A 25902-nucleotide genomic window follows, 5' to 3' on the forward strand; every position below is an offset into this window, starting at 1 on the left:
ATGAAAATATCGATGAAAATGAATTCGCATTGCGCGTGGCCAGCGCTCATCCCGGGGGTCCTGGGTTCGAGTCCCGCAGGCGGAACAAAAAGTTTTCAATGTTCCTGGGTCTTGGATGTGTATTAAAAAAAAATTTCAAAAATCTTAAATATATTTTATGTATAATATTATAAAAAATCCAGAAATATATCGATGCAATGAACATTTTAGTTCTAATACGATTAAACAGATGGCGTTTTATTTTTTACTTTATTGTAACATAGAACTAATCATACTTATTAGTTAGTATGTTTTTGTTTATAGTTTTTAATACGTTAAAATATTATCTATATCTATATCTATACTATAATATTATAAATGCGAAAGTATCTCTGTCTGTCTGTCTGTCTCGCTTTCACGCCAAAACTACTGAACCGATTGTAATGAAATTTTGTACACAGATAGTCTAAAGCCTGAGAAAGGACATAGGCTACTTTTTAACTGGAAAAGGGTATTGTAAGGGGGTGAAAATGCGTAAATTTGGTCAAATTAAGTTAGTTCCAAAAACTCAAAATAGATGGCGCCAAGAGTCCCCTAGATCGCGCTATTGCTTGCTCATGCGTATTTCTATAAGACGTGGTACCATGTCAAGCTACGTTTTTAGGTTCTTTCGATTGTTATACACGTTATTAACTAAGAACTCACCTACCAACTTAGATTAGATATCAAATTCAAAAACAACAGCGCCAAAAGTACTGAACCGATTGTAATGAAATTTTGTACACAGATAGTCTAAGGCCTGAGAAAGGACATAGGCTACTTTTTAACTGGAAAAGGGGGTTGTAAGGGGGTGAAAATGCGTAAATTTGGTCAAATTAAGTTAGTTCCAAAAACTCAAAATAGATGGCACCAAGAGTCCCCTAGATCGCGCTATTGCTTGCTCATGCGTATTTCTATAAGATGTGGTACCATGTCAAGCTAGGATTTTTGATTCTTTCGATTGTTATACACGTTATTAACTAAGAACTCACCTACCAACTTAGATTAGATATAAAATTCAAAAACAACAGCGCCAAAACTACTGAACCGATTGTAATGAAATTTTGTACACAGATAGTCTAAAGTCTGAGAAAGGACATAGGCTACTTCTTACTGGAAAAAGGGGTTGTAAGGGGGTGTTTATGCGTAAATTTGTTCAAATTAAGTTAGTTCCAAAAACTGGAACAGATGGCGCCAAGAGTCGCCTAGATCGCGCTATCGCTTGCTCATATGTATTTCTATAAGAGGTGGTACCATGTTGAGATAAGATTTCGATTCTTTCGATTGTTATACATGATATTAAATAACTCACGTACCAACATAGAAATCAGAAACAACAGTCTACTAATAATAAATACTAAATAGTTTAATGGCCTATGGGTATTAGCTATTGGGCAAAGCTAAAGTTGTGTAATGCATTATGCAGCTAAGTTGTGTAAAGCTAAATAAGCTTTAAAAGGTATAAAAAAGTTTAATTAAAAAAAATCATATTATGTGCACACTACACGGCTGTTTTGGGTATTTTGATTTAAGGGGTACCAGGGTTTTAAAAAGCTTTTGACACCAATTTTATTGACACCGCGCGCTATAAACTGAAGTCCACGCGGACGAAGTCGCGGGCAACAGCTAGTAATATTATAAATGCGAAAGTATCTCTGTCTGTCTGTCTGTCTGTCTCGCTTTCACGCCAAAACTACTGAACCGATTGCAATGAAATTTTGTACACAGTTATTCTAGAGTCTGAGAAAGGACATAGGCTACATTTTGATGTGGGAAAATATCTTATTTCCATGAAAATATCGATGAAAATTAATTCGCATTGCGCGTGGGCAGCGCTCATCCCTGGGGTCCTGGGTTCGAGTCCCGCAGGCGGAACAAAAAGTTTTCAATGTTCCTGGGTCTTGGATGTGTATTATTATAATATTTCAAAAATCTTAAATGTATTAATCTATGTATAATATATAAAAAATCCAGAAATATATCGATGCAATGAACATTTTAGTTCTAATACGATTCAACAGATGGCGTTTTATTTTTTACTTTATTGTAACAAAGAACTAATCATACTTATTAGTTAGTATGTTTTTGTTTATAGTTTTTAATACGTTAGAATATTATGTTTAATAATATAATCACTTGGTATAATAATAATCAATCTATCTTATCTTATAGAACTCCTACTGCATTTCTAATATATGTGACAAGTTGACAACAGAAGGCGCTTTAAAATAAAGGAGTTCGAGTGTACCGTGTTGGCCTATATTCCATCCAGAAAATATATCAATGCAATCAGCATTTTAATTCTCATATATAAAAACAGATGGCGTTTTATTTTTTACTTTATTATTGTAACAGAACTAATCATACCTACTTTACTATATAATATTGTTTTTATTCATAACTAGCTGTTGCCCGCAACTTCGTCCGCGTGGACTTTAGTTTATAGCGCGCGGTGTCAACAAAATTTGTGTCAAATTTAAAAAACTTTTTAAAACCCTGGTAAGTGGTACCCCTCTTAGGGCCGCGCTACACCGGAATGGCAGCGCTGAAAGTGCTCGCCTCGCCGCTGCCATTCCGGTGTAGCGCGGCCCTTAATTAATCAAAATACCCAAAAACAGCTGTGCAGTGTGCACATAATCTATACTAATATTATAAATGCGAAAGTATCTCTGTCTGTCTGTCTGTCAGTCTCGCTTTCACGCCAATCGCCAAAAGTATCTCTGTCTGTCTGTCTGTCTGTCAGTCTCGCTTTCACGCCAAACGCTAAAACTACCGAACCGATTGTAATGAAATTTTGTATACAGGTAGTCTAAAGCCTGAGAAAGGACATAGGCTACTTTTTTACTGGAAAAAAGGGTTGTATGGGGGTGAAAATGCGTAAATTTGTTCAAATTAAGTTAGTTCCAACAATTCATAATAGATGGCGCCGTACGTCTTCTACATCGCGCTGACGCTTGCTCAAAAGTTTTCCTATAAGACGTGGTATCATCTTACATTTAAGTTTCGATTTTTCTTGATTGTTTTATTTATTCTACGGTATTAAATAACTCAGTACTTATCTGTGCAGTGACGTAACCTTAAATCTATCAATGATAAATAGTTTATGGGTAAAGTTGTGTAATTGGAGGGCTAAATAAGCTTTAAAATTTGGCATAAAATATAAAGTTTAATATAAAAAAATGAAATACTTATTGTGTGCACACTGCACAGCTCTATTGATTTAAGGGGTACCAGGGTTTTTTTACACCAATTTTGTTGACATCGCGCGCTATAAACTGAAGTCCACGCGGACGAAGTCGCGGGCACCAGCTAGTAGGCTATATTTTATCACGCTAAGACTAATAGAAACGAAGAAATAGAGGAAAATGTGGAAAAAACGGGGGGAAATTATTTGAAAGGGCTTATTTGAATGCGCTAATCTCAGGAACTACTGGTCCGATTTAAAAAATTATTTCAGTGTTAGATAGCCTATTGATTGAGGAAGGCTATAGGCTATATTTTATCACGCTAAGTAGTCTTTCCATATTTTCCACTATTTCTGCGCTCCTATTAGTATAGGAGCGCAGAAATTGTGGAAAATATGGAAAAAACGGGGGAAATTATATGAAAGGGCTTATTTGAACGCGCTAATCTCAGGAACTACTGGTCCGATGTAAAAAAATATTTCAGTGTTAGATAGCCCATTTATTGAGGAAGGTTATAGGCTATATTTTATAACGCTAAGACTGATAGGAGCCAAGAAATAGTGGAAAAAACGGGGGAAATTATATAAAAAGGGCTTATTATCTTAAGATTCTTATGGCCGATTTACACGGGTGACTAAAGCCGCACGATTTCCGCCGCACGGTGAAAATCGACCGTGTAAATGGCAATTCGACTACGCCGCATGCGGCTAATGGTCGATTTACACGGGTAACTAACGGGTCGATTTTAGTCACCCGGCAAGTCACCAGTCGAATCGCCTGTCCAAGTCGAATCGCCACCCCATTTACACGGGTGACTAACGGGTCGGTTTTAGTCACCTGGCAAGTCACCAGTCAACAGTAGTATTCGCAGGAAGCGATCGCTTGCGATCGATTTTAGTCACCAGCCGCATGCGGCTATTGGCCGCACGACTTTGGGGCTTGCGACTTTAGCCGCATGCGGTCTGTATTTTGGTGATCGTTTACTATTTTTGTCTGTGAAATGTTACTATTTCTGGTGATCAGTTAATTATAAGCCATTATTAATTACTAGCTGTTGCCCGCGACTTCGTCCGCGTTAGTATAGTAGATCACGTCCCAAGTATTATTTATTGTACAAAAATATTCAATGTAAAGCATTGACTTTCCTACGATTTTATTATATGTTCCGCGCGGCTTCGCTTGCGTAATTTAGGAATTTCACGCGACCGTACATTTTTCCGCAAAAAAATAGCGTATGTCCCTTAACGTCCCTTCATGTTTGCCAAATAACATAAAAATTGCTCCAGTAGTTCTTAATGGTCGATTTACACGGGTGACTAACGGGTCGATTTTAGTCACCCGGCAAGTCACCAGTCGAATCGCCTGTCCAAGTCGAATCGCCACCCCATTTACACGGGTGACTAACGGGTCGGTTTTAGTCACCTGGCAAGTCACCAGTCAACAGTAGTATTCGCAGCAAGCGATCGCTTGCGATCGATTTTAGTCACCAGCCGCATGCGGCTATTGGCCGCACGACTTTGGGGCTTGCGACTTTAGCCGCATGCGGCGTAGTCGAATTGCCATATATATACAAGAATTGCTCGTTTAAATATATAAGATTTACTGATGGTATGAGATGCCAGTACCTTTCTTGTTTCTTGTAGTGTTATTATTGCATAGTTTCACTACGCAAACTGGCATTTTGCTACGGACGTAACATAAAATTTCGAAAATTATCGACACATCTACCTCACCCGAAGCTTGCGGCGCGACTGGCGCGCTTACGCCTTATCAGGCGTATGATTTGTTGCCGCATTTTTCAAGTACTCCGACGGTATCTAGTCGTAGCGCGAGCGCGAGACCAATCATTCATCTAAGAGACCACCATTTTAATGTAAAATGATAACCAAAGATTTAACATCTTAAAACCAAAAATAGTAAATGATCACCAAAATAAGTAAATAATCACCAAAATTAGTAAATGATCACCAACATTATACTAGCATTTTAATGTAAAATTATCACCAAAGATTTATTATCTCGCTATCCTATTTATGCAAAATGACTCCAAATAAATCATTGTTACATAAACCAAAAGTATTAAACGATCACCAACATTATACGTTAGTATTTTAATGTAAAATTATAACCAAATATATTTTTATGTAGCAAATATCCTAGTAAAGAGAAAAAGACGTATAGACGGACAGACAGACATCGAAGTCTTAGTAAAAGAGTCCCGTTTGTAACTTTTGGGTACGGAACCTTATAAGCGGGTCTCTATTTCTGAGACTTCTATGTCTGTCCGTCTGTTCGTCCATCTCTAGGGCCTAGGCTGTATCTCAAGAACCACTCCAGCTAGACTCCTAAAAATTTTACAGATCGGTATATCTGTTGCAAGTACTAAAACAAAATAAAATTATTATTTGAGGGGGGCGCCCATACAACAACACAATATTAGGTCTAATTTGTTACCTACTAATATGCTTGTTACATGTTTTGTCAATCGTAGTGATTTATTTGGACAAAAATATCGCATTGATTTGCTCACAAGGATTTGGTGATCATTTACTATATTTGGTGATCATCTATACTATCCATACTAATATTATAAATGCGAAAGTATCTCTGTCTATCTGTCTGTCTCGCTTTCACGCCAAAACTACTGAACCGATTGTAATGAAATTTTGTACACAGATAGTCTAAAGCCTGAGAAAGGACATAGGCTACTTTTTAACTGGAAAAGGGGGTTGTAAGGGGGTGAAAATGCGTAAATTTGGTCAAATTAAGTTAGTTCCAAAAACTCAAAATAGATGGCGCCAAGAGTCCCCTAGATCGCGCTATTGCTTGCTCATGCGTATTTCTATAAGAGGTGGTACCATGTCAAGCTAAGTTTTTCGATTCTTTCGATTGTTATACACGTTCTATACTAATATTATAAATGCGAAAGTATATCTGTCTGTCTGTCTCGCTTTCACGCTAAAACTACTGAACCGATTGTAATTAAATTTTGTACACAGATAGTCTAAAGCCTGAGAAAGGACATAGGCTACTTTTTAACTGGAAAAGGGGGTTGTAAGGAGTTGAAAATGCGTAAATTTGGTCAAATTAAGTTAGTTCCAAAAATTCAAAATAGATGGCACCAAGAGACCCCTAGATCGCGCTATTGCTTGCTCATGCGTATTTCTATAAGAGGTGATACCATGTTGAGTTAATATTTCGATTCTTTCGATTGTTATACATGTTATTAAAATAACTCACGTACCAACATAGAAATCAGAAACAACAGTCAAATACTAAATAGTTTATGGCCTATGGGCTATGGGTATTGGCTATTGGGCAAAGCTAAAGTTGTGTAATGCATAATGCAGCTAAGTTGTGTAACGCTAAATAAGCTTTAAAAGGTATAAAAAAATTTAATTAAAAAAAAATCATATTATTATGTGCACACTACACGGCTGTTTTGGGTATTTTGATTTAAGGGGTACCAGGGTTTTAAAAAGCTTTTGACACCAATTTTATTGACACCGCACGCTATAAACTGAAGTCCACGCGGACGAAGTCGCGGGCAACAGCTAGTTTACTATATTTGGCTATCATTTACTATATTTGGTGGTCATTTACTATATTTGGTGATCATTTACTTTGGTGTTCGATTACAATTTGAAGTGTTGTCATGACTAAAATAGCTGGTAGTATTGCAATTTTAGACTTTAGTTTTTTGGTGTTAATTATCTTTTTTTGGTAAACAAGTTTAGGGTATCACTATCAGTGCATTTTTTGGTGGTCATTATATTTGTTCCCATTGTGGCTCAGTTGGTGGGCTGTTGGTAGCTCAAACCGGGGGTCGCGGGTTTGAATCCCGCCGACGGAACAAAAAGTTCTCAAAGTTCCTGGGTCATGGATGTGTATTAAATATGTGTATGATATAATAAAAATCTTAAAAATATGTATAGTCACGAATGTATAATTCGTCCATGGTATAGTATAAAATTATTAAATATAATTCTGTTATCTGGTACGGGGTACCCATAACACAAGTCCTTCAGGTCAGGGATGTTGCGGATCCCGATTTTTTCACATCCGCGGATGCGGATTTTTAGAGGTTCACATCCGCGGATGCGGATGTAGATGTTTCAGATCCTACATAAATATAGTTCATAAAATGAAAAAGTATTATTTTAATTTTTAATTAATGTGTTACAAACAATGTGTACAGGTTCCTTAGAACAAATTTTTAATTAATATCAAGCTACTTTTTGTGAGTAGCTTCATTTTGAAACGCATTTTGAATAGAACAATCCATATTTTAAGACAATTGAAATATTAAATCATATTTATCTTTGTAAGCTACCACTTTCGCAGAGGAAATTGTTCCTTTTATCAAAATGAACTGCTAACAAAAAATTACCTTGATAGTAATAAAAAAATTGTTCTAGGGTACCTGTACTATAAGAATACTTTTATATTAAAGAGATAATAATTTGTAAATGAAAAATTATATTAATTCCCCTGTATTAACCTCTACCACTTTTTTGTTAGTACAAAAATTTATAAATAGGAGCATAAAGCATTATACTTAAATTATTTAATAGTAATAATGCCGCTTTTTATTAAGTAAGAAGCACAAACAAACACGTAGTGATTAATTTACACAAGGCAATAGTTGATGCACCACAATAAACGCGTCGGATCCTGTGACAGTTTTTAGGGTTCCGTAACTAACAAGGAACCCTTATATTTTCGATATATCTGTCCGTCTGTCTGTCTTTTCTCCGCGGTTTCGCTCAGAGAATAACCCGAAGCCGAAATTCGGCATGCCAGTCGACAAAATGGTATATAAAACCTTTGAAAAAAATTATGGGACCTCCCTTACACACCAAGCGTGGACAAGTCTTTTTTTTTGCGTCCACTCCACCGTGTGTGCTGTCGTTGGATAGGGTTTTTAAAAATATTACGAGTATTATTATTCGAAGAAATATGTAAAGTTTTAAAGTGGAAGAAATCGTTAGTGTCCAGTGTCTCCTCCTAGTACCAGCTATTAGCTAAACGGTTGATTCTGAAAAATATGTGGAAAAATTCACGGGAGTAGAAAATATGCTTAATTTAAATATAAAATTATCACGGCTAAGAAGACATTATAAGTTATTGAGAAGTACAAAGGAATTTTTCGTTCAAATTCATTTGAATGTAACTGAGATGATGTTGTTAGTAGTGTAAAACATGTTATAATTGTACATTCATTGACGATACAAAACTTATCAAAAACTGGCGATACTACGGTACCCTCTATTGTGCGTAGCCGACACGCACTTGGCCGGCTATTTCGCTCCCATTGGTCATTTGTCACGCGCAAACGGCGGAACAAAAAAAGCGGCGGAACGGAAAAAAAAGCGGCGGGGTTTGTGAATGGCACGTGCCATTCACAGACCCCGCCGCTTTTTTTTCTTGTCGCAACTCGTATGACATTCGCATCCGCATAAAAATCCGCATGGATTTAATGCGGATGCGGATGTCCAAATATATGCGGATGCGGATATTCGCAGCATCCCTGCTTCAGGTACTTATCATGGGGCCAGACTGACGTGGTGTGCAGCGTCCATAGATATTATAATATAGTTTCTTATAAAATATGTGTACAGGGTAAGAAAAACTAAATGTTAGTCTAGTTTTGTCCGTGGGAGAGCCATGCTTCGGCACGAATGGGCCGGCTCGACCGGAGAAATACCACGGCCTCACAGAAAACCGGCGTGAAACAGCGCTTGCACTGTGTTTCGCCGAGTGAGTGAGTTTACCGGAGGCCCAATCCCCTACCCCCCTAGAAATGCCGCAGTTGAAAAACAATTTGTTACCCCAGGAGGAGTAACAAAATGTTCAAACTGCGTTGGAGAATCCCTCTCTGGACGTCCAGGCTCAGGAACTCCTGGAACTGAACGTGGACGTCCAGGCTGCCCCTCGTATTCTGGGGAGGGCAAAACTGCGCTCCAATCTGCTCGGGGCAAGAGCAAACACACAAAGGCACCCCCGTAGATATTAAACATGGACTTTTGTAATATCAGGGGATTACACTCCAACCTTAATGCTGTCCATTACCACCTTGAGACGGCAAAGCTTTGCTCTTTTTAACCGAGACGCAGATATCATCTCCGAGTGACACATCATACCTTTCCCACCCAGGGTATTACCTCGAGCACTCCTTTCTACCCAAAGCTGGAGTGTGTGTGTATATCAGAGATGATATCAGCTCTCGCCGCCTCAGCAATCTTGAGGTCATGGACCTATCAAACTTATGGCTCCGCATAGATTGCGACGACCACCCTCTCGTCTATGCGTGCCTATATAGGTCCCATAGTGGTGACCCCGAGACGGACCGACTCTTGGAGCACCTGCAAGCTGCTTCAGATTTTGTGCAGCAGCAGATCCCATCCGCAGAGATCATAATACTTGGCGACTTTAATGCCCACCACGCCGACTGGCTCAATTCCAGTAAAACTGATCATGCGGGGAGATCTGTCTGCAACTTTGCCCTTGCGAACGACTTGACACAACTGGTTACTACGCCTACGCTACACTGTTAAATACCGTCGTGTGTGGCACTACAAGTCAGCAGGCTGGGATGGGATGCGGTCGTTTTTTGCATCCTATCCTTGGGGGCACGCGTGCTTCTCGCCGGATGATCCCGACAACACTGCCAACTCTGTTGCCGATGTGGTGATGCAGGGGATGGAACTTTTCATTCCGACCTCTGTAGTGCCAACTGGCGGCAGATTTCGTCCCTGGTTTGGTTCATCCCCCAAAAAAGGTTCTCGCCGGAAGCAGGAGGCTTACCAATCCTGGGCCAACGCAGTGTCTGCTCGGGATTTAAATACCAGCACATATAAAAAGGAGTACAACCTTGCCTCTAGGTCCCTCAAGAAAGAGATTACTCGGGCAAAGCAGCAAAGCAACAGCACGTCAATAGGATTCCTCCCCTCGGGAACCCGTGCATTCTGGTCTCTGGCCAAAGCTATTGAAGGAAATTTCTGCAAGCCAACCCTACCATCCCTACACGTAGGAAATGGATCGTTGGCCCAGTACGCAAAGGACAAAGCCGATCTTCTGGGCAAGCTCTTTGCGTCAAACTCGACCCTGGATGACGGGGGGCAGAAACCGCCGACCATACCGCGATGCACGAGCATCATGGCTCTCCTATTCCAATGGCATCGTCCCGGCTTCCTGGAAGACAGCCTTGGTGCACCCGATCCCCAAAAAAGGTGACCGCTCAAATCCTTCTAACTACAGACCAATCGCTATATAACCTCTCTCTTCTCGAAGATAATGGAATCCATTATCATTAGCCAGCTTCTTCGATACTTGGACGGCCAGGGATTGCTAAGCGACAAACAATACGGGTTCCGTAAGGGTCGCTCGACTGGTGATCTCTTGGCATACCTGACTCATCGTTGGGCTCAGGCAATTGAGTCGAAGGGAGAGGCATTGGCTGTTAGTTTGGACATTGCGAAGGCCTTTGATCGGGTTTGGCATAAAGCGCTGCTATCAAAGCTTCCATCATACGGGCTTCCCGAGAAATTATGTAAGTGGGTCACTAGTTTCTTAGCAGACAGAAGCATAAAGGTCGTAGTTGACGGCGAATGCTCGGAAACTCAGTCTGTTAATGCTGGTGTCCCTCAGGGCTGTGTGCTATCGCCTACTCTATTCATACTGCATATCAATGACAAGTTACAAACCAACGGCATTCATTGCTATGCGGATGATAGTACAGGTGATGCTGTATATACCGGCTCCCCTAATATTTCTCGGCAAAATGTCACTGAGAGTCAAAACGAATTTGTGTCTAAGGTGGAGAATTCATTGGAGAAGGTCTCTGAATGGGGTAGACGTAACTTAGTCCAATTCAACCCCACCAAGACACAAGTCTGCGCGTTCACCACTAAAAAGTCACCAATGGTCGTTTATCCTCGTTTCGAGGGCATATCTTTAACCATCTCCCCTAGCATTGAGATACTTGGCGTCAACATATCGAGCGAAGTCCAGTTCCGATATCATCTTGAGGGTAAGGCCAAATTAGCCTCGAAGAAGCTTGGTGTACTTAACAGAGCGAGACAGTACTTCAGTCCGGACCAACGCCTACAACTCTACAAGGCGCAGGTTTGGCCTCATATGGAATATTGTTCTCATCTCTGGGCAGGGGCGCCAAAATACCAACTGCTCCCTCTGGATCGTATCCAACGAAGGGCTGCTCGAATTGTTGACTGCCATAGTGTTTCAAACAGCTTGGACCCCCTGGAATTACGCCGAGATGTAGCTTCACTCTGCATCCTTTATCGGTTGTATCACGGGGAGTGCTCTGAGGAATTGTTCGGAATCATACCACCTGCAACTTTTCGCTATCGTCCCATGCGAAAAACATACCATCCTCATCACCTTGATGAGTGGCAGTCTTCCACAGTGCGTTTTTCGCGTAACTTTCTGCCGCGCACTGTAAAACTCTGGAATGAACTGTCACCAGCAGTATTTCCAGACCGATACGACCTGCAAACCTTCAAGAAAAGAGCGTATTCCCTCTTAAAAGGCCGGCAACGCACCTGCAGCTCTTCTGATGTTGCGAGTGTCCATGGGCGACGGTAGTTGCTTACCATCAGGTGACCCGTTTGCCCCCTTAATTAATAAAAAAAAAAGACATTATTCTCTTATAGCTTTACATGTATCAAGTAGATAAGTAGTCAACAAAATTTTAAATTATTAATTGCATGTAAACAAAATTTTGTAGCAAGTAGCAAGTGCAAATTTAATTAAGTATAAAGTCATATGTTAAAATTTTGTTGACTACTTATTTACTTAATACAATAATATTATGTAAACCAGCCATAACTTAACTAAATTTGAACTTGTTACTTGCTACTAAATTTTGTGTTTACATGCAATTAATAACTTAAAATTAAGTTAAAATTTTGTTAATTCTACTTATCTACTTAATAATATGTGTAAACCAGCCATTAGATCTCATCATAAATTTAATAAATAATAAATCATTGGCAACTTCACATATTTTTTTATATTACAATACAATATCTCAACAAATGAAGTGTAACTTAGATTATTTACATGGGTCACTTACTTTGATTAGTATTCTTCTTATCTAAGATGCTCATTAATTTTGAATTATTTTTAATAAATATTAGAATTACAAAGAGTTTCAACAATATTGTCAATTAACGACAACAATAATACAATAGACATATCCTATACAATTGCTTGAACTCTACTAGGAAAATAACAAAACTACTTTGGTTGTAAATTCCCAAGGAAAATGAGATAAATAATATCATAGAAACTTTAGTAGGCACATCTGTAATATTTCTTTAGACGAAATTGGTATTTTCAAAAAATAATATCTCAAGGGCAACTACAAAAATAGTATTTGAATATTCATAAATGTATGAAACTTCGGTCAAAATTATTTACAAAGCATTATTATGGCATGTCTTGGTGTTTAAGCAGCTTTAGGTTCACCCTCTTGTTTCTTCTTATAATCTTCTTCATACTGTTTGTGCCAGTCCAGGTTCATTTTGTGTACAGATTCCCCTCTCTTAGCTGCTGCTTTTCCTAATAATATTGCACTAAAACTTCCAAGTGCAGTCAGTACTATCAAAAAGTTTGAAAATTTAATCCTAGCTTCAGTTCGAGCTCTATCAATTGTTTCTGATCTGTAAAATATCATTAGTTCAAAATGTTGGACTATTTGGAGAGAAACGTAACGTACGTTTTTCTTATTTTTAAGATTGAAAACTTACGACACCAATGATGGGATTTCCTCCTTGCTTTTATACTTTTTAGTCCATACAAGAAGAGTTTTTTGAAATTCTGTTGGTTTGTATCTTGGAGAAACACTTCCTCCATCGACAGGCTTGGGTCCTGAAGGCGTGGCCATAAATCGTATAACTGCGAAATTATTTCTTCCCAGTAAATTTATTCGATTCATCTTCGTAAACATCTGGATTCCAATCTGATAGGAAAACACTAGGAAAATCACAAAGTGAGGGAATCAAGTGGCTGCGAGTGGCAATGATTTCGATAAACTGACCACAGATTACCAACTGACAAATGAGTATTGAGTACCTATTGTAAATACTAGGTCGTATTATCTAGAGCACAGGGTTCAGAATAAATTGAACAACGAAATGAAACTTTATTTTGCACACCGTCATAGACACCAACAGTGTCGGTAACGTAGACAGAGTAAACTTTAATTTTTGCAACTATCACATTACATAACGAGCAAGACTTTTCACAGAATAAAGATACCTATAACCTATTACCTACCAGTGTTGCCAACTTTTTTTTTACTAACCCACCAAATTCAGCAGCGTAAACCACCAGAAACCGCTAAAACCTAAATGGCCTCTCAAACCACCAGAATTCCACTAAACAACGTAAAGACAACAATAACCTATCTGAATATAATTCGAAAATAATACAACAACAACGTCATTATATTAATGAAATAATTATTTTTGTTACTACAAAAAGGAAAACTTTAGTTACCTATGTACCTATGTATAAGTAGGTACTTAACTAAAGAGTAAAGATGAACGTCTTCAGAAGAATCATTGTTATTTACTTGTTCAGTTTGTGAAGAATAAATTTCTTTAGTTCTAAAGCCTCGTTTCCACTAAGCAACAATTCACGCGCAACATGCTGGACAACAAGTTGCCCAACATGTTGAAAGTCAGCGCGGGACTTTTGATGAACTACGTTGTCTGTCTACGCATCTACTTTACGTCAGTCGTCGCCAACATGTCGCCAGAGGAACTTGTGTTGATTTTAGTGGCAGTGGTTATAATTTTTTTTATAGTATCTGTGAGCAGTATACCCATAGACGTGTTTGAAAGTGCTCAAATTAAGCGAACTGTACCAAAACTATGAGTTTTGGTACAGTTCGCTTAATTTGAGCACTTGTTCGTTAGATCACACTACGGACATTGTTGCGCGCGTCTCCACTTGACGACAATTGATGCAATTCTCTTTAAACAAACAACAAGCCGCGCGTCATGTTGCGCGTCAGCTGGCAATATCGCGCGCTGTTGTGCAGCGTTGCCGTACATGTTGAGCGTCACGTGTCGCACGCTAAATGTTGCCTAGTGGAGACGCGGCTTAATTTTTGTAATACGGTATTTGGTATTATGTTGTTATTACAGCATTTGCCGTCGCGTGCTAACCTTGCACGAAAGAAAGGCGATCAAACTTCACCCGGTTTCTCTTGTAGTCTTGACAACATTCATCATGCTAAATAATCGCTCTTTAACAGCGTTAGTAAAGATAATAATAATATAATTAAGTTTCCAGTGTGCGTCTTCAAGGGTTAGAAACATAATAAACTACGATGTTGCCACTTTTTAATTTCTTCACTTTCTTGACAGAGACAGACTTTGACATATACAAAGATTATAATACTTTACATTAGATTAGATTGTTTCTTGTAATGTCGTAAATTAAACACACACTACATCATAATTATTTCAAATTTTCTTAACTACATAATATATAAATCATAATAATTATTTACAACTTGGTTTTTTAAACTGTATTTAATATAAAGTATCAAAATCTTTTATAGTGACTGGATACAGTGTGGCCATAAGAGGCCACACCGGAAACAAGTGGCGACTCTATTAATGTCGTGACTTTTTTGACGGGCTATACTTGGGGTGTGTTCTACTTAGCGCTCAAAACGCTGAAATACACCTTCATGCGGTTTAATTTTTGTTAGGTAGGTAACTATTGCCAATAACATTTTGGTGTGGCAGCACTGGTTTTAACTGTCATAATTTAAAAAATATAAACGTCATTTTTCAATGGTTGAGTGACGTGATTTATAGATTGGATTGAAAATTTCTAAAATTCAACTTCTTTTTACAATAAAATTAAATGGTGAATTGAGTTTTACTCGCCTTTGTAATTGTTTATTTAACTATAGTATACTACAGTAAGTATTTTATAATTAATTAAGTTATGATCGTTTACAACGTTTCTATTGATTTGACTAAGTTAAATAGTAATTTTATAAATTTTTATTTATGTACCAGCCCGATTGTTAAAATTTTTAGGTTTTGTAGAGTCACTACGATACACAGGTTAGGTACAGTTTTGTATTTGGACTAGATTTAATTGTTTTCTTGGTTTCTGTGCAAGTGTTTGGATGACAACCAACTCAAGTGTTTGTTTGTTAGTAACACATGTAACAAAAACCTGATACGAATTACGATCATATAATTAATGTTTTTAAATATATTAATGAATTTAACCAAGATCTAACTTAAGTGTTATTTTTGTAAATTTTTAATTCTTTAAATTATTAGATGTCCAGTGGTCATAAGCACCGTTACAAGAATGCTGGGTTGAGTGCTGATGAGCTCCGACGTCGACGGGAAGAAGAAGGTGTACAGTTAAGGAAACAAAAAAGGGAGCAGCAACTTTTTAAACGTAGAAATGTTAATTTGCCCGGACCAGATGCACCTGATATACCATTGCAGGTTACTATAAACTTTTGCCTGACTAATCATAGTATTTTGCTGTGGGAGTTTGGTGTTGGCAAGAAAAAAAGTAGATTTTCAAATGTAGATTTTGGTTTTATTTTGCAAAATTTGCTCTTTCTAATTCTGAAGCATAACCCTGGTTTAGTCTAGTTCATAGGAAGATAATACACATTTAAATTAACTAGACACACGGTTTGATGACATCATTGTGGAGCTAGCGTGTTATATGTATATTTTGATGCGTCAAGTTAATGTGACCGTGTCGTAGTTGAAATAAAATTTGTTTTAGGATGATGTTGGAATATTACCTACAGAAGATATAACACCAGCTATGATAGCAGCCCTATATGGAGACAACCCACAGGAACAAGTTATGGCAACACAAAAATTTAGAAAACTTCTAAGTCGAGAACCAAATCCACTCATAGATGAAGTCATCCGAACTGGAATAGTACCAAAATTTGTTGAATTTTTAACAAATACTACTAATCCCACATTACAGGTATCTTATTTTAATTATTTCATTATTTTTACTGTCTATAACAGGGGTTTCCAAACTGTGCGCCGCGGCTCCAAGGCAAGAGGGGCGCCGTGAGTCGATCCTCCATCATTATATATTACTAGCTGTCCCGGCAAACGTTTCTTTGTCATAATATAAAGTATTTCGGCCCTATTATTTTATTGAAGTGACTAAATAAGTATGTCACCATGGCAACGTCCATCGCTATCCCGTCTCACAAGCAATGGTCGCTGTCAGTCTCGAGTTGTGATAATTTACTATTATTTTTTCAACAAATGCACTTATCAATATAAAAAGTACCCAGTAGCCAGATTCTCAGATCCACTGAATATGCATATAAAATTTGGTTAAAATCAGTAAAGCCGTTTCGGAGGAGTATGCGGCCTAACATTGTGACACGAGAATTTTATATATAAGATAAAATAAAATTATAATATTATGAATAATACAAAGAAGGCAGATGATTATCGAAATGTTTGTTTATTATTATTTAAGTACTTGCCTAACCTAACTATAATCATTAAGGGGCCGGGTGCCAATGAAATTCTCATACAATATGTAACGTAATACCAAAATAATTTTCTCATACGAAAATATTTACCATGTTTAGTTATTTTTCAGCTTAAAATAATAATTACCTAGGTTCCTGCATAAAAATTGACTACAACATATTTAAACACTAAAAAACTTTTTTGTGTTTAAATATTTTGTAGTAAATTTTTTATTTATTTATTTTATTTATAGCCTTTATTTTTCAGACTTGTTGGATTTTTCTTTTAGCTTAACCCGCTGACTCTAGCGGGTCAGTAGTACCATATACTCGGTCTGTTTGCCCTTTGGCAAAGGCCTCCCCCATTTCTTTCCATTTTGTTCTGTTTAGCACTGTCCTTGTCCAAGCTTTTCCTGCTGTAATTTTTAATTCATCCCCCCACCTCCGGAACTGCCTTCCTCTATTTCTTTTACCATTTCTTGGTGCCTCTTATTATGTGACCGGTCCACTTCCATTTTAGTTTCCTAATTCTTGTTATTACATCCTCCATTTTTGTACGTTTTCTAATTGTTTTGTTTCTTATTCTGTCGGTCTTCCGGTAACTTTAGGTATCCAGGTTGTTTTGTCCAATAAAAACTTGAGCGCCTTTTTTATCCCTCCCGTCTTATTTATATAGTTTTCAAAGGTTCTGAGTCTATGCTGTTCTCTGTCTTTTCTCATTTATAGTAAATTTACTACTACTTAAATATTAAAAAAAAAAAAACACTAAAAAATATAGTAAAATACTAAAAATATTATTTTGTAGTAAATTTACTACAAAATATTTAAATACTAAAAAATATTTTTTATAGTAATAAATATTTTGTAGTAAATTGCTATTTATTTATATATATTTTAGTGTTTTACTATATTTTTTAGTGTTTAAATATTTACTAGTTTTACTACAAAATATTTAATCACTAAAAAAATAAATTTAATATTTTTTAGTGGTTAAATATTTTGTGCTTAGTAAAGTTTTGTGCAGGAACTTAGGTAATTACTATTTAAGCTGAAAAATAACTCAAACATGTTAAATATTTTCGTATGAGAAAATTATTTTGGTATTACGTATGTATGAGAATTTCTATGGCACTCGGCCTCTTATGGCGACATCTTGAAAATTTGGCTGAAGCGATATCGATTTTTCTCAGCAATGACTAAAGCTAAGCTATTAAGGTTCATTGTCAGTTTTCATCATGTCTTTGTCTTTGAATTATACAATATAGCATAACACGATTGGTCAACTTTTATAACACAGAATAATCAATAAAAAAGATCTGTGTAAAAAAGGGATTCCTATTTTGCCAACAGAGGAGTGATTTAAGCTTCCAAAATTTGTACATAAATTGGTTCAAGCATTAATTTGCCCATAGCTTATATGAAATGTATTTATGGTTTTTAAATAACGCGACAAAAACCATTTTGTCGCTTACGCCCTTTCCATTTTTTGCTGTTCCATCGGCCTCTCATAGAAAACAAGCAGTGGTACACATCTAAATAATAGAAAACATCTAAATTTTTCTTCGCCGTAAAAAGGATGGAGATCTAAATGAGTGCCAAGTTCTATGGAAAATTGAAATATGTATGTATAGGAACCAAATAACATTATCAACAAATAATAGAGTATATTTCTTTGCTTTATTGAATATCTATAACAATTGATTTTATTTATGTAATGCGAGATCTTAAACTAGATTAGATTTGACTTGGCTAGTTTTCATCAGAAATAAAATGTTCAATAACTATGAAATGACTGATGTAATAAAAACTGGCCAAATTAGATCTAATCTACTATTTAAATTTTCCATAGAACTTGGCACTCATAACTTATTTAGATCTCCATCCTTTTTACGGCGAAGTCCATAGACAAGTATGCTTGTATGGAACTTGGCTCTCCATTTTTACATTTATGTTTTTGGTGGGATTCATGTAACTTTGGCATAATGTGGTTCTGACACTATGGTGAAGCTAACTTTGAACTTGAATGATTGAACTTAATTGAGTTAATATAATAATAAATAAGGTTGATATTTTGTTTTTTTCTTCAGTTTGAAGCTGCGTGGGCGTTAACCAACATAGCTTCGGGGACGTCGGAGCAGACGCGAGTAGTGGTCGAGTGCGGGGCGGTGGGCGTGCTTGTTGCGCTAGTGGGCGGGGCCAGTGACGACGTTCGCGAGCAGGCGGTTTGGGCGCTCGGCAACATCGCCGGGGATTCCCCGCGATTCCGCGATGCTGTTCTCGCCGCTGGTGTGCTGCCACCGCTGCTCGAGTGAGTATAGCTGCGTATAGAGACTTTTTACCATCGCATGAGCACTGTTTGACCGCGGTTCCGCATTGGTTCAGGAGCCAAATTAGACCACAATTTATTTGTAACGCAGCTGGCCAACACTAACCCAACTGGACGAGTAGATTGCACGCTATGGTTTTTCTAATGCGCTTTTAAAATCGACATTTAGCTGTTGTTCATCGCGCGGCATGTTCGAGCGCTCCACAGTTTGGGTAGCTTCGCGTGGTGCCTCGGTCCGATATACGTGATGCGCAACTGCCGTGCGACCCAATATTCGATGCTTTGCCACCCGCAAATGGGCTGCTTTGTATGTAACATAATTTTGGGAACAATTGAGTTGTCTTTTTTCTGAATTCTTGCTACTTACATATTATGCGTATTTAAATTAAAACACTGTATAATCTTAATTTTATTAATAATTAACATATTATAATATCTTTAATATATTATTTCAGAATATTCAATAAACCGGCGAGGTTATCCATAACAAAAAATGCAGTATGGACACTGTCAAATCTGTGTAGGGGCAAAAATCCACCCACAAATTTTGAAGCTGTGGCACCAGGTAAATGAACATATTGTTACACACAGTGCCATCTAGCATCAACCAGTGGAGTCGCTCGGGGAACAAAGACAACGTGAATCCCCCTACTTGATACTAGATGGCGTTAGGTGCGCGAGTACGTGCGTGAATTTTGTGGAAACATTCCACACTTGTTCACGCAAAATGGGTAAGTTCTAGGAAGGAATTTTCTAGAACTCGTCTCGGCCTATATAAATAGCCACAGGTAGACGAGCCAGTCAATCAGTTTAGTTTGAGCGATCTTCAGGGTGACTTCGGAGTGAAAACAAGTGATCAAGAGTCATACCTACGACTTGGCTACGAGTTACGACCTAGGACAGTGATAGTGCTTAGTGTTTTGGACAGTGGCGTAGCTACCGGCGTATATGCCGTATCAATTATACGAGGGCCCGGGCCACGGGGGGCCCCAACGTGAGCAAAATTATTAATAACTCACTATTTCTCAAAGTTATAAATAAAAAAAAATATATCTTTTTATTCAAAATGGGTATCATGATACACTTTTTGAAAGTCGAACGAAGAAACTACGTTGCCTACCACCGGTTCGGGAACTACCCCGCCGAGAAGAACCGGCGTAAGAAACTCGCATGGGGCCATCTTTTACTAAAAAAATGGAAAATTACAATGTTATGGCTTACAGCTATGTAACAAAATAAAAGAAAAGTAACCTGCATGGAGCCACCCTATTCCCAAGGTGTGCTGTCCTCGCAGAAATCATTGACTTTATAATATGCTTTAGCACACAAACGTTCTTTAACTGCTTTTTTAAATTTGTTTAAAGGTAGATTGTGAACATTTTCTGGGATTTTATTGTATAGGTGTATACATTGGCCTTTAAAGGATTTTCTTATTTTGGCTAGTCTGAACATTGGTATTGCTAACTTGTTCTTATTTCTAGTATTTATATAATGATTATCACTTTTCTTTTTGAAAATATTTATGTTCTTTCTAACATATAAGAGATTTTCCAAAATGTATTCAGATGTGACGGTCAGAATTCTTATTTCTTTAAATTATTCTCTTAGAGATTCCAAAGACGACATCTTATAAATAGAACGAATAGCTCGCTTCTGCAGCACAAATATTGTATTAATGTCCGCCGTGTTTCCCCAGAAGAGGATGCCGTAAGACATTATGCTATGAAAGTAGCTAAAGTAAATTAATCGCGCGGTCTCTACATCAGTGATTTCACGAATTTTTTTAACAGCATATGCTGCAGAACTAAGCCTATCTGCCAGTTTCGCAATATGTGGACCCCATTGTAACTTACAATCCAGCGTTATCCCTAGGAATATGGTGTGGTGTCTACTAAATTCATTTTCTCATCATTTAATAGTACATTGGTTTGTACTTGCCTAACATTTGGCAAGATAAATTATAAACATTTTGTTTTATTAGAGTTCAAAAGTAAATTATTAGCATTAAACCAATGTACTATTTTTGAGAGAGCACGATTTACCTCGTCATAATTAAATTGTCGCCTCTTCACATTAAAAATTAGGGAAGTGTCATCAGCAAAATGTACTATCTTATGCTTATCTTTAACAAGATAAGGTAAATCATTTATATAGATGAGAAAAAGGAAAAGGCCCTAAAGTGGACCTTTGTGGCACACCTAGTTTTATTTTGGTTCCATTAGACCTTATGGAGTTAACTTCCACCCTCTGCGTTCTATTTGTAAGGTAAGATTTTAGAAGTTTGAGTGCCGTGCCCCTTACACCATAATGGTGTAGTTTTCTTATTGGAGTATCATACTTTAAGGGTTCAGTATGAGCCTTTACCTCTGAACAGGTAACTGAAATGTCAAGATCATGCTGTGAATGATTTACATTTCTGAGACACTGACAGTTATTGAGCAAAGAGTTTACTCGTTCCTCATTGTAGCGTCCCATTTCTATTAAACCATCCATAGCCGATATATGACAGACAATTTCTTTTTGCGCTAATTCATATCTATTTTTTATTTGTGTTAGGGAACTATGTAGTTCTGTAATTTCAGACTGAAGGCTACATACATCAGGCTCGTAGCTAAGCCTAGTATGTTCAAACTCTTCACAACAGCTTAATAATTGATCTTTAACTATTTGTTTATTTTTTGGTACATTTTTAAGCTGCTTCACAATTTTTCGTTTTTTTTGTAGCAATTTTTCAGTTTTTCTAATACATTTTTTAACTTTAACATATTTTTTTATCTTCCTTTTACTGTTCATGGTGTGACAAGTCGTTATTGTGTCATCACCAGTCAAGAGAAGTTCCAAGTAACTGGAAACAGGTGTTATTTAACGGGATGAAAACAATTAAAAGTTGTCAGCCCCAAATTTTGTTTTAGTTGTACAGTAAACAGTAAAGTGTGGAAACTGTTGAAATTAATGTAGCAAAATGAAGAGATGAAAAGAAAGTTATGTAAAATGAGAGAAAAGGATCAGGAAAGACAGATTAAAGTAGTGACTGAAATCCGAGTATACTGTACTGAAATATTATGTAAAACAAAATTATATTTTAATTGAACAAATTTGAGAATGACAGAGTATGTTAGTTATACTGTTTTAATATACTATATTGTAAGTGTTTCAGAGTATGTTAGTGTTGTTTTTTTTTACCATCTACTTTGATTTAACATCAGTTAAACCAAGAGAGTGACGATGAAAAGATTGGTAATTTGTTTTAGTTAATAAATGTACTTACATAGACTTATATACGAAATTTGTTGTGAGAGCAGTAAAATTATGATAGTAGCTAACACGGATTATGGTATATGAGTCGGCTAGAGTATGTCCATCATCTTTTTAGCTTCCACAAACGTTAAGCTAAGAGAGAACTAACAAAGCCAAAGTAAACCTTGTTTGTAAGTGACTCAGGGTAAGTTTTGTGAAGTGTTAGATGTCAATATCATATAATTTTGAGCAGAAAGTGTATTAGTATGTGAATAAAACACTATACTCCCCGGGTTTTTGCAGAATATCAGGAACAAAATTCATCCACTTTGATTTCGTAAAGTTTGTTAGCTTGCCGTCAGCTGTCACTTTGAAATTCCTTGGAAGTCCACATTAAAGTTCATCTATACTATCTATACTAATATTATAAAGAGGTAAACTTTGTTTGTTTGTTTGTTTAATTGTAATGAATAGGCTCAAAAACTACTGGGCCGATTTTAAAAATTCTTTCACCATTCGAAAGCTACATTATTTACGAGTAACATAGGCTACTTTTTATTTTGGAGAATATAGGGTTCCGTAAGATATTTCAGTTTTTCGGAAACAACCAGAAAATTTACTTATTTTGAGTACGCTGCCTAAACTATAAAAGATAGAACTATTCCATGTTCTAAGTAAATGTAGATCTTATAAATATCTACAAAAATGTCCGCGACACAATATACCTATCTATGTCAAGTGAGACACAAAAAACATTTTTTTATTTAAAAATCTTGATTTTTTTGGACTACATTTAAACGCATTTATTTTACTCATGCTAATAATCCTTATCAAAATAAATAATTTCATCACTAAGTACAGTTTATGTAGATTATATTTGCTCTTTGAATGATTAAAATTGGACGTTTGGTTTAGAAGTTATGGCGAAATTAAAATATTGCGATTTACGTCCGTTTCGAAATGGGCGCTACCAATGCCACAGAATAGATAATAGAACAAGTACCAATGCAGGGGTGCGCATTCTACACATTGAAAAGGTCTACAGAAAACTCCGCGATGGTATATTTTTTCTTTATGAAATAAGGGGGCAAACGAGAAAACGGGTCACCTGGTGGAAAGCAACTTCCGTCGCCCATGGACACTCGCAGCATCAGAAGAGCTGTAGGTGCGTTACCGGCCTTTTAAGAGGAAATAGGGTAATAGGGGAGGGCAAGGTTGGGAAGGGAAGGGAAGGGAATAAGGGAGGGTAGGGAAGGGAATAGGGTAGGGGATTGGGTTCCGGTAAACTCACTCGGCGAAACACAGCGTAAAGCGCTTACGCTGTGTTTCGCCGAGTGAGTTTCACGCCAGTTTTCTGTGAGAATGTGGTATTTCTCCGGTCGAGCCGGTCCATTCGTGCCGAAGCATGGCTCTCCCACGTATAAGTATATCTCGTATGGATATATCCCACAATAACATATTTTTTGTCATTTACTTTTAACTTCAAATGGCTAATTTTCGAAGCGATTTTAACCAATACGGCAATAATCCTTATTCAATTAAATACTTTAAATACATTGTTGATTATGGCCCTTTACAGCATAATTATTACGATTTAAATTTTAAAGGAATATTTTCGAAGATAATACAGATTTAAAAATTGCGGGACGTTAAAGTAGCTTTTGCGGCAGTACCGACCAATGCGGGCCATGGGTAGTAATGAATATAAATTATTTAAAATCAAACTACTGAATCGATTTTAATAATTTTTTCAGTGACTTAGGCCATAATTTATTTTATACCCGTGCGAAGCTGGGGCGGGTCGCTAGTTAACTAGTAAAATTATTATTTTTTCTTGAAGTTTACACACTAAGCATTAGTTTTACAAACAATTTTAACACAAATTACTAATTTAAATAATTTTATAATCTGGAGATACAATTTCACACACAGTTAAAAAAGGCAACCATACCTTAGGGCCCCCTAATATTTTTAATACGGGGCCCCGCCAAGGCACGCTACGCTTCTGGTTTTGGACCTAGTGCTTTGAGTTAGACCTAGTGCTAATTAATAAAGTCTTCAAGAGAGCAGGTTTTTTTTCTCGAAATCCTTCAAACCCTAGCATGTAACAACTTAATATTAGGGAGTGCCTCCGCTGCCGGCGCCGGTTGCCGAAATGGCTGCCGGCGCAGTGTTGCCAGATGGTCTCGGCGCCGTACCCCTGAACAAATTTGATTTCCCCCTAGAAATCCCCTAGATTACTTTTTCTTTTAATATTCAATAAAAATATATTACTTAACTTTATTACAGCTCGACAAGGCTTTATATGAATGTGGCGAGAAAAGGAACTAACTCTTCTATCATACAAAAACGTCATTTTTGACAGTTCTCCTTTACCAGCAGCGCCCATTGACATCATTGACATATTCATTTAAAGCCTTGTTGAACTGTGTTCATCTTTTCAACATCTCGAATCTCGACCTCGATTAGTTGTTGTGTAAGGTCATAATGTAGGGATGTATAATATAATTATAATTTTAATAGTGGTGATGATGATGTTGTGATGATGTTATCTACATAGTAGCATAATATAAGTACCTTTGCTTCTTTAAACAACGATATATATATAACTGTGGTGCAAAATCTTTTCTTCTCAAAACTTTTTGGTAGCTGAAAAAATGTAGCTAAGGTAGATGAAAATGCATCACATAAAACTAAAATATCCACAGCCGGACATAACTTATATTATGTTCGGCTATGGATATTTTGAAGGTTACTTCACCTTTGGAAGTCAGTTGAAGTCGAATATTTGAGATTATAATTATTTCTTTTTAAAATTTGTGTATCGGCACTGAAACCTAGCGTTTTACGCATTATCACCGGTTCCCATTTCGAGTGCCAGCGCCGGCAGCCGTTGTTTTAAATCTCGGCTGCCGGCAGTATACTTATCGCCGGTTCCCATTACTGATATTTTTGGGAGCCGGCGCCGGCAGCGGAGGCACTCCCATAATATTATAATGTATTTTATATTTAATAATTTTAAAATTATATTTCAGGGTAATAATAAAGTCCTGCACATCTGTGAGACAATCCATTCTTCTTGTTCTCCAAGTTTAAGGCGAGGATAAAGCCCAATTTGTTACTCCGTGACTCCCGGTTTACCTAGTTCCAATATAATAACGAAGTGTTAAAAAATATGAGATATAAAGCACAATATTTAAAATACCTTAAACCATAAACATTTTAATAAAACGTGTATTACGTTTTATTAAAATGTTTGGCTGTAATTAATTTACAAACTCACCTCCGATAAAAATCCATTTCATCGAAATATAAGTATTAACTAGGATAATTATATATTTTATTTGAATTAATTGTTAGTAAATCTATATCAAAATGCCCTTAACCGAACAATTTTGTTTCTTAATGTTTATTTGATATTTCCAAAGATATTTTTAAAAAACATGAAAAAATAGAGAAGATCCGTCCGAGTAACTGGAGTTTTATGCTAAGCTAAAATCAATCTTATTGCGATGCGTTTACGCTTGGTCTTTGGTTGTGTGCAAGGTTATCGTTTTGGATTGAGATTAATCCCCGCCTTAAGTTAATTTTATTTAAAAAAATTTGGTTCT

General features: G+C 36.9%; 2 protein-coding genes across 3 annotated transcripts in view; one reads left to right on the forward strand and one right to left on the reverse strand.

Annotated features, from left to right (window-relative positions):
• Positions 1 to 12517: 12517 nt before the first annotated feature.
• Positions 12518 to 24168, reverse strand: LOC121727514 (UPF0389 protein CG9231). Of its 2 annotated transcripts, XM_042115409.1 has the most exons (3): positions 24157 to 24168; positions 12977 to 13235; positions 12518 to 12889 (listed from the first exon to the last, which is right to left on the reverse strand). In XM_042115409.1, exons 2-3 carry the CDS (start codon positions 13174 to 13176, stop codon positions 12676 to 12678), a joined length of 414 nt encoding a protein of 137 aa, XP_041971343.1. In that variant the 5' UTR covers positions 13177 to 13235; positions 24157 to 24168; the 3' UTR covers positions 12518 to 12675. The 2 variants fall into 2 exon arrangements, with proteins under 2 accessions (XP_041971343.1, XP_041971341.1); XM_042115407.1 differs by lacking the exon at positions 24157 to 24168 and having other exon boundaries at positions 12977 to 13426.
• The window catches only part of LOC121727498 (importin subunit alpha-7), a 32355-nt gene continuing 21472 nt past the window's right edge, over positions 15020 to 25902 (forward strand). Inside the window, exons 1-5 of the mRNA XM_042115386.1 lie at positions 15020 to 15168; positions 15542 to 15715; positions 16008 to 16220; positions 18816 to 19036; positions 19510 to 19619. Coding sequence (XP_041971320.1) covers positions 15542 to 15715; positions 16008 to 16220; positions 18816 to 19036; positions 19510 to 19619 — 718 coding nt within the window. The 5' untranslated portion in view covers positions 15020 to 15168. The remainder of the gene's footprint in view (positions 15169 to 15541; positions 15716 to 16007; positions 16221 to 18815; positions 19037 to 19509; positions 19620 to 25902) is intronic.

This window comes from Aricia agestis, chromosome 5 (genome assembly GCF_905147365.1).
Source record: "Aricia agestis chromosome 5, ilAriAges1.1, whole genome shotgun sequence".
In the NCBI taxonomy this organism is placed as follows: Eukaryota; Metazoa; Arthropoda; class Insecta; order Lepidoptera; family Lycaenidae; genus Aricia; species Aricia agestis.